Source organism: Arachis duranensis, chromosome 2 (assembly GCF_000817695.3).
Source record: "Arachis duranensis cultivar V14167 chromosome 2, aradu.V14167.gnm2.J7QH, whole genome shotgun sequence".
NCBI lineage: Eukaryota > Viridiplantae > Streptophyta > Magnoliopsida > Fabales > Fabaceae > Arachis > Arachis duranensis.
The window spans coordinates 81,403,241-81,412,637 of NC_029773.3; the positions used below are offsets into that span (position 1 = coordinate 81,403,241).

General features: G+C 33.4%; 2 protein-coding genes across 2 annotated transcripts; both read left to right on the forward strand.

Annotated features, from left to right (window-relative positions):
- The first annotated feature begins 467 nt into the window (after positions 1-467).
- Positions 468-1,187, forward strand: LOC107475146 (60S ribosomal protein L27a-3). The gene has a single exon (XM_016094764.3). It carries the CDS (start codon positions 556-558, stop codon positions 997-999), a length of 444 nt encoding a protein of 147 aa, XP_015950250.1. The 5' UTR covers positions 468-555; the 3' UTR covers positions 1,000-1,187.
- A 5,126-nt stretch (positions 1,188-6,313) lies between these two features.
- LOC127744976 (uncharacterized) lies at positions 6,314-8,918 on the forward strand. Its single transcript, XM_052257897.1, has 5 exons — positions 6,314-6,732; positions 7,504-8,112; positions 8,216-8,420; positions 8,523-8,662; positions 8,746-8,918. Exons 2-5 carry the CDS (start codon positions 7,962-7,964, stop codon positions 8,916-8,918), a joined length of 669 nt encoding a protein of 222 aa, XP_052113857.1. The 5' UTR covers positions 6,314-6,732; positions 7,504-7,961.
- The last annotated feature ends 479 nt before the right edge of the window (positions 8,919-9,397 follow it).

The window sequence follows — 9,397 nt, forward strand, 5'->3', positions numbered from 1 at the left end:
GAAAAGATAATAGAAATTTTGGTAGATATTTTCTTATGTATTTATAAAATACTACGTAGAGATTTTTCAAAAGCTTTAAAATGTGAATTTGGGAGACTATTTTTAAGAGATAAAGCATTAAGTTCTGCATGAAATTTAAAAGGTATATTAATTAAAAAAATATTACTTTTTCGACATCTTTTGTATATTTTTATATGATTAATAGTATATTACGCAAAACTAATTTTTTTAGGTGAAAATTCAGGTGCAGTCGAAAGTTGATAATTAAGAGCAATTAGATAAAAATTTAGTCAAATAAATTAAAAATTTAGTCAAATAAATTAAATCATTTTCGACTGCCCCTTAGTTTCGGTTTCTTTTATTTTCGGCACCCAAAAGATAAAGATCCAATTTTCACAATTAAATTATTTTGGTAGAATCTAAGGTCAGCCCACACGGCTCAAGCCCATAACAGTAAAAGCTCCTCACCCAATTATAAAATACTCCTAAACACCCAAACCCTAATCTGCTATCTCTGTCCGCCGAGCCCTGCGTTCACTTCACATTCGATTGAAAATGACAACCCGCTTGAAGAAGAATCGCAAGAAGCGCGGTCACGTGAGCGCTGGGCACGGTCGTATCGGAAAGCACCGCAAGCATCCTGGAGGTCGTGGTAACGCCGGTGGCATGCACCACCACCGAATCCTATTTGACAAGTACCATCCCGGATACTTCGGTAAGGTAGGTATGCGCTACTTCAACAAGCATCGCAACAAGTTTTACTGTCCAACCGTCAACATTGACCAACTCTGGTCACTCGTCCCGCAAGAGGTGAAGGATAAGGCTTCCCAGGAGAAGAAGGCTCCGTTGATCGATGTCACGCAGAACGGTTACTTCAAGGTCTTGGGAAAAGGTGTGCTCCCTCACAACCAGCCTGTTGTCGTCAAGGCTAAGCTTATTTCCAAGCTCGCTGAGAAGAAGATCAAGGACAATGGCGGCGCCGTCCTTCTCACCGCATAAGTTTCTTTTTAATCTTTTTTTTCGTTTTCTTGTGATCTGTTCGTTCTTTTTATCTGGGATCTGTTTTGAGACTGTTACACTGATTTCTTTGATTTAGATGTTAGTTTTAATTTTACTTACTGTTATGGATATTTTTTAGAATGCACACAGGAAAACCTGCTTGGTTCAATTCAATATAATTTTAGTTACCTTTTGGAAGGGGTTTCTCCTTAATTACACAATGCATAAACACTTTGCATCTCTCATCAGTTTTTAGGGTTGGGAGAGCCAAGGACATTCAAGGGTGCTTGGCCAGCAGATCCCCTAGCATGTCTGCCTCCGCTGCTACCATTGATTTCTTTATCTGTTGAACATATAACAAATAAACGAAATAATAATTGTAATAACAATTCATCTTACAGGTAAAAAATATAATTACTAGATTAAAGTGGAAGAAAAAAAAACACTTACAGCCGGTAAAAAATATAAGAGTTAAATCCCAGAGTAATTTGAACTTACACTCGAGGCTAATCTCTCAAATTAATAATTATTCAAATTTATTTTTGAAATTGTCCTCGAGTCGACACTAAAACTAGATCATTTTATATTTATTTAAAACAAAAGAAAATCCAGCTTTTCCCTTTATTTTCCTCTTTCCTTCTCTTTTAAATTGTATCCAATTCACAAAATATTGAAAATTCAAATACAATAATCGAATTAAATTGGCTAAGCTTTGTGATGATCATGAAAAAAAATAACACATACAAAATTCAGATGAATAAAACAAAATTTACTTCATTAGAAAAATGGAATTTGAAAATTAGAAACATTATAAAAGGCTGAAAAGGCAATAGAGCTTCAAAGAAGAAAATCATAATTTATTTCCTCTCAGAAAAAGGGTGATAATTCTCTTCATTTTTCATTATTTTTCTGCAAATTAACAAATTATTGTTTTGAATTGGGTTGAGGAAGGAAAAAAGGACCGGAAAAGAAAAGAGAAATTGGGTAAGGGTTGAGGAAGGAAAAAAGGATTCTAAGGGAAGGAGAAAAAGGAAAAGAGAAATTGAGAATGGGTTGGAGAAGAAAAAGGAGAGTAGGAAAGTTGGAAATGGAGAAAGAGAAGGAGAAGGAGAAAGGAAAATAGGAAATGGAGAAAGGGAAGGAGAACGAAAAAAGGATCGTAGGGAAATTAGAAATGGAGAAAGGGAAGGAAAAAGGAAAGAAGAACCGAGAAAGAATAAAACAACGGAGAAAGGGAAGGAAAAAGGATAAAGAATAAAACAACGTTGTTTTTAGTGGTCTCCAATAATGAGGATAGACGAAAATTATTTTAAGGACTATTGTGAGTTTTGAAGAACAATTTCGGAGACAAATTTAAATAATTATTAATTTCAAGGATTACTTTAAGATTCGAGTGTTAATTCAAGGATTATTTTGAGATTTAACTCAAAATATAATTACTTGCAACTTGCTAAAGCATGATAAATACAAGTCTAGAATATGACATTCAAAAGAATATGAATCATATATATATATATATAAGAGAGAGACCGACAAACTACCTGTCTTATGTAGCTTTTAATTTTATCACCACCGAATCCAGAAAGTGTCATATTCCAAATTTTTTCTACAAAGACGAAGACACGGAGTTAAATGTGAAATGTGCTGAAACCAAACTCGAGCAAGAAGAAATTTTCTAATCACTAACATAGATGTAAAAGTATGTCTTTTGCTTCTAAAGTTGTTGATTTTCGATGCTTAGCTAGGGAGTGTACACCTTAACTTTTAGTACTTCATTATCGTACTAAAAGTTTAGGCGTTATTTATCTCTGAACATTTTTATTTTATACCATCTTTATTTAATATTGAGCTTTCGTGAATACGAACCGAAACTTTAATTAAGAAGACGAGAGGAGACTTTATTTTCAATCACTTAATCATAAAAGTATTTATATATAGTATTAAATACATATACTTATTTAAAGATTCTCAAAACAAATCCTACCCCTCTAAAAAAAAAATAAACGACGAGGGAAAAATAAATTCTAACAACTCAACTCGTGAACAGAATCTTCTGTACTCCTGTAACTCCGCACTAAACCTTCGCACCTATAGCTGAAAAGGGAGAAAATAGAGGGTAAGAACTGGGGAGTTCTTAGTAGGGTCAGTGTTAAAAGTTAAGTTCGTTTCATTATGTTTCCAGTCAATAACAACAATCAACAAAGTATAATCCAACTTAGCAATTAGGTTGCGTTTGTTTTTTAGAACAGGACAAGACAAGACACTGAAAATAGAATAGGACAAGACACTGAAGGACAGAGATACAAAATTTTGTGTTCTTGTATTCTATTTGGTGATAAATTAGAACAAATATGAAAATTCAATTTATTCTCATTTTTTATTTAAAAAAATGAGATAAAAAATATAATAATAAAAAATATAATCATGAAAAATTAATAAGAATAATAAAAGAAAAAATGAAAAATAAGTTGTGTCCCTTGGTAGTGTCTCCGTGTCTTTCCTGTCAAGATGGACATAAAATACATTAATTCAGTGTTTCTGGACACATTGTCTCTATCTATGTCTCCTCTGCCAAACATGATTCTGTGTTTCTGTGTCACTGTCTCAGTGTCCTATCTTTGTAAACAAACGCAGCCTTACAAAACATAGAATCCAATCACAAAAATACACAATCATAGAAAACACAATCACAAACAAATATGCGTAAAGAAGTATGATGCATGTTTAGTTCTATACAGGCCATGAGCTCATGTGTTGGTTTGTTGTCCGATTTTCGACACTGGTCCTGATATAAGCATTTCGTATCGCCGTCCCTATCTTAGCCAACGTCCCTTCCATGAGCGTTACGCATCGCCATCATCATCGGGGAACCTTCCTTTCGGTCTCTCCAGTGAGCATTACACATCGCTATCTCCACTAAGCTGTCCATATAGTATCAAGTGAGCGTTACGCATCGCCGTCCCCACTAGACACTTGGCACTAAGGCACAAATAGCACTCAACTCTCTTTTAATCTTTGCTCTCTGCTTTACTATGGCAGAGATCCCTTTAATTAATACATTCTTTTCTATCTGCTCTCCTATGGCAGACGTTCATCAAATTCTTTTATTCTTTGTTTTCTACTCTCCTGTGGCAGATATTTCTTTTAGTTTCTTTTATTCTTTAATTCTTTTATTCTCTGTTATTTATTGAATTATATTTCGATTTAACTTAGCAAGCTTTGTCTGAGTTTGGCTTTCAGTGCTATAATCTCTGTAAGCAACCTCTGTCTTACAGGTGCGACCATCCCCTAGAGTGGCCGATATATCTCTGGAAAGCAAATCTCGGTGGACTTACCACCATATCTATGCTTATCTTATTTTTTTTTTCTTTCTTTCTTTTTTTTCTATGCTTTGCCCTCCTTTGGCAGGATTCTTTTAAATTCTTTTAATATTTGCTTTCTGCTCTTCTGTGGCAGAGGTTCTTCAATATTTTTTTTCTTTCTTTTCTTATCATCCATAATATAATTTATCTCTGCATTATTTCCTCACCTTTCCCTAAGTGTCTTATAAAAAAAAATTATAGAGTACTTTAATTAAGTCTGCATTTTTTAAAGCTTTTAGGACCACTCTATTTGTTTTTCTCTGACTTATAATAATATTAATAATATCTCTATTAATTAATTTTATAATAAAATATTAACAATAATATAAATGGAGTAATTTAATGATAAATAAATAATATATATACATATTTTTCTTAAAACTTAGTTTATAAAATCTTATTTTTAAACTTTTATTAATTATTTTCTAAATCAGGAATTTTTTAATATTCTATTTTTTAATCTTAATATTTTATAAAATTATATTCGAACCTTCACTTATTTTCATATTTATAAAAATAACCTGAACTTTTATAAAATACCCATTTTTACCCCATACTTTATTTATTATCCAAAATGCCCGAAAACTTATATAATTACAAATTGTATCTCGATTTTTATATACAAATACAGTGTTACTTTTCAAAAATAAAGTTTAAATATTAATCTTTCTCTTATACCAAAACCAAAACCCTTAACCCTTCCCTTTTAAAATATTACTTGTATTTTTAATCCATTTTGAGTCTTTCGATTACCAATTTTTCACAACTTTTAATTTAATCTCTCTGTTATCACACCTCGCCAATTTATACTTTATCCTTAATAATATTTCAGTCCAAAAATCATCAAAACACTCCAGCTGGCCGTTCATTCATAGTCGACCCAAAATCTCAAGCAAACAACAATAGTTCAACATAAACTCAAACGATAATCAATCAAACCAACATTCATTCATCTAATTCACTTTAAATAATTATAAAATTATCAAACCATATCTCCGTGTAGAAATCACAACAACGGAAACTCCATAGAAACTTTCTGAGCAAGTTGTTGAAGAGAAAAACGTCAGAAATTATCAGTGCCTTTTAGAACTCCAATTGACCGAACTCAGAGGAAAGGAGCTACGTCATCATTAGCTTTCACCAAACAAAAGTAACGCCAACGTGTAGATAAGAAAGATATAAACACTTTTATATAATTAAATTTTTTATTGGAGTTACAGATCTAAAAAAATCAAGCTCAAAAATATTGGTGAGGGTCACGTGTCTATGGAGGTTTCCAATATGGTTTCACGCTCTCCCTCTCTATTTGTTCTTTTTTGGCTTCGGTGGTTTTTAATTGATCATAAAAGAAGTTGATAATTATCTAACTTAATGATAATGATGTGTCATGCTTTATAATAATAATATTTATAAAAATTAATTTAAATTTTGTCTATTAAAATAGTTTTTAATCACAAATCATATTTATTGAATGTACACTTCAACAAATTTTATGGTAGGGACATGTATAAAAAAAATAAAAATATGTGTAGTTCAAGTAATATTACTTGTTTAACTGTTGAAACCCTTTGAATAAGCATTAAGCTAAGAGTGAGAAATTGAAGAAAGAGTGCAATCAATGTACAACACTTGCCCATCTTTTTGGCGAGGATAAAGAAATTAGAATGAGAAAGTTAAAAGTTGAAAGCAAGGTTCTGAAAATTGGATCGGACCAACCAGTTTAACCGGTTTAATTACGAACCAACAATGTAAACAATTTGATCTTTTTTAATAACCACTAGAGAAAAAACCATAAAGAAATCAGTGAACCGACTGAAAATTGGCCGGTTGGACCGGACCGGTGACCGGTTGGTTCCTCTAAAACATTAAAACGGCGCCGTTTTTAATTCTTTAAAAAAAAAGAAACCCGACCCGGTTACCACTCGTGAACCCCCTTCTTCCATTCTCACTAACCCTAGCCCTCTGGAAGCATTCCCAAATCCCAGCCCAGTAGCCACCGCTGTCGCCGGGGTTTTCAGATCGTCAGCGCCACCGCCGCCGCCTGGTCTCTTCCCCCATTCATTCATCTCAGTCTCACACTCTCACTAACCCTAGCCCTCTAAAGCATTCCCAAATCCCAGCCAAGTAGCCACCGCCGTCACCGGGGTTCTCAGGTCGTCAGCGCCACCGCCGTCGCCTGGTCTCTTCCCCCATTCATTTATCTCAGTCTCACACTCTCACTAACCCTAGCCCTCCGAAACATTCCCAGCCCAGTAGCCTGTGGTCCTCAGGTCGTTAGCGCCACCGCCGTCGCCTGGTCCTTAGCACCGCCGCTTCGTCTTTGCTGGCCACTCACTTCGTCTTTGCTGGTCTTCGCTTCGTCAGCACCCAGGTGAGTGACTCCTCTATTTTATCTTCTCTGTTTCATCTTCTATGTTAGAAATTAGAATGTATGGTTTTGATTCCAGAACGCTTAATGTTGATGTTTTTGTGTTTTGCTGTTTTGTAATTGTTAATTTGTTACTCTGTTTTGGTGTTTTGTTAAGGCTCGAAAGTGGAAACTTACTCTATTTTGTAATATTGTTGAATGGCTGAATGCTATAGGCAAAATTGTGTTGTGTTGAATAGCTGAATGCTGTAGACACTAGGCAGAATTGTGTTGTGTTAAATGGCTGAATGATGTAGGCAGATATGGTCTTGTGTTGTGGTTAAGAACATGCTGTTAATTTTCATTGTGTTTGGCTCTTACTTTAGGTTAAGAACATGGTTAATTTTCACGCTGTTAATTTTCATTGTGTTGTGGCTGTTATTAATTTTAGTTATGGAAAATAGTATTAATCAAGAAGCAACTGTTGATAACAATGTTTCTGTGAATAATAACATGCCTGTGGATCCTCCTATTTCGAATGATGATGCTGCTAATCCTAATTCCCGTAGTACTAATGATAGTCAGTCACAAGGTTCTTTTAACCTATGGGAAAAAACAGGTTTAGCTTGGAAATATGTTGCTCTATAAACGGTGAATGGAAAACCACAATATCAATGTTTATTTTGTCTACAAATTTTCAATGGAGGTGAAATTCACAGGATGAAGAAACATCTAGCAAAGATTACTGGAGACATAAAAAAATGTCCTAAAGTTCCATATGATGTGAAAAAACAGATGGAAAGTTTGTTGAAAGAAATTCAGACCAACAAAAAGAAAAGAAAAGTAAGTTTTGGTGAAGAGGGTGGTGATGAGGTAGAGGATGCAATTGATGAGGCAATAGCTCAAGAAGAATAGAAACAGCAGCGTACTTCGAATCAGCAAGGAGTTGGAGGTGATCCAAAGAAAAAAGCCAAAGTCATTCCTCCTATGTTTGTACCAAGAACAACTCCAGGAGCTCAACCAAGTATTAAAAGTGTTTTACAAAATAAAGAGGCGATACACGAGGTTGATAAACAGTTTGTTCGGTGGCTTTTGGATTGTAAAATTCCGTTTAATGCTGTGATGACGCCATTTTTCCAGATATTATCAACTCAAGATGGGACAAGCATTTGAAGAAAGATCTTCATGCGGCAGCTTACTTCCTGAATCCTAAATTCTTTTTTAATGAAAATTATAAAGAAGCACCTGATGTCATGCGAGGTTTGCTTGATCTTGTTATCTTGTATTGCAAGTGTAACAATTTGGATTCAGTTCAGGCAATGAAAGAAATACATTTATATAGAGATCGGAAGGAAAGTTTTGATAGACAAGAAGCTATTCGAGCTGCATCTGAACTTATGCTTGGTAAGAATATGGCTGAATATTTGTTTAATTAATAGTAACTTCTTTTAGGCTCCTATGTTCTTAATTAATATCTTCTAATATGTTATGGTTTTATAATTGGTAGATGAATGGTGGAGGTTATTCGGAGGCTCTGCTCAATGTTTACAAAAGATAGTTGTTCGCATTCTTAGCCAAGCATCTGCTTCTTTTGGGTGTGAGATAAATTGGAGTCTTTTTTACCAGATTCATACAAAAAGAAGAAATAGATTGGAGCATGATAGACTGAATGACATTGTTTATGTTACCTATAATTTGCGTCTTAAATCCAGGTAATATATGTTTCATGAAATATCATATTGTTTCATTTGTAATCTTTATCATAACAAATTTGTAAATTATTAAATCTTCATATATTGTATTTAACTTTTTAGGAAGGAAAAAGAAAAAAGAAAGCAAAAGACACAATTTGATGCAATTAATTATGAAAGCATCAGTCAAGTTGACTTTTGGGTGACTGAAGAGATTGTAGAGAAAGAGCCCGATCTTCCTAGTAATGTGGATGACTTATTGCGTGAGTATAGTATATGTAGTTTCTAATGATTTATTAGAATGTTGTTAGTTTATAATATAATGATAACATGTGTATTTTATTAGGTGAAATTGATGCTGATTTATATCAAAATGACGGTGGTAGTAGTGGTCTTTATGCTGCATCTCTTGATTCTTCTACTCAACAGGATGAGAATGAAGGTGAAGATCATCCCACTGACGCAGATCATCCCACTGACGCAGATTTGCAACAAGTTCTTGCAGATTTTGATGACTGATAAACCATGATGTGAGATTTATATTTAGATATGTTTTTATTACTATTTAACTTGAGTTTGGATTTTGATAAAATCATATGTATTTTGTTGATGATATTTTATGTAGTGTTTTAAATTTCGAATATATTTTAAGATTTATATTAGATTATAATTATATTTTAGGATGTTTATTTATAATTTATTTATTATTCTATTTTAAAACGGTTTATTCAGTTGAATCACCAATTAAACCAATTAAATCAGTAAACCAATAAACCAATACTTAGAACGGTTTGATGACCAATACTTAGAACGGTTTGATGACCGATTCGGTTGAAAGGCATTTTTTTACCATTTATTTATTTAAAAAAATAAAAAGGGGAGAATTTTCTCTTTTATGTAGATGGGGATTGAAAGATCTAAAAAGTGGATGGAGGAGAAAGGAAAAGAGGAAAATGTCAGAAGTAAAAATGAAAGAGCGTATTAAAGACTAGGGCTTC

What these genes read in the sequence shown, in the direction of transcription:
- LOC127744976 (XM_052257897.1), top strand. Translation starts at nt 7,962, where the DNA reads ATGCGAGGTTTGCTTGATCTTGTTATCTTGTATTGCAAGTGTAACAAT. An exon ending in TGCATCTGAACTTATGCTTG is followed by an intron (nt 8,113 to 8,215) that starts GTAAGAATATGG and finishes TATAATTGGTAG; the next exon opens with ATGAATGGTGGAGGTTATTC. An exon ending in TAATGTGGATGACTTATTGC is followed by an intron (nt 8,663 to 8,745) that starts GTGAGTATAGTA and finishes GTATTTTATTAG; the next exon opens with GTGAAATTGATGCTGATTTA.
- LOC107475146 (XM_016094764.3), top strand. Translation starts at nt 556, where the DNA reads ATGACAACCCGCTTGAAGAAGAATCGCAAGAAGCGCGGTCACGTGAGC.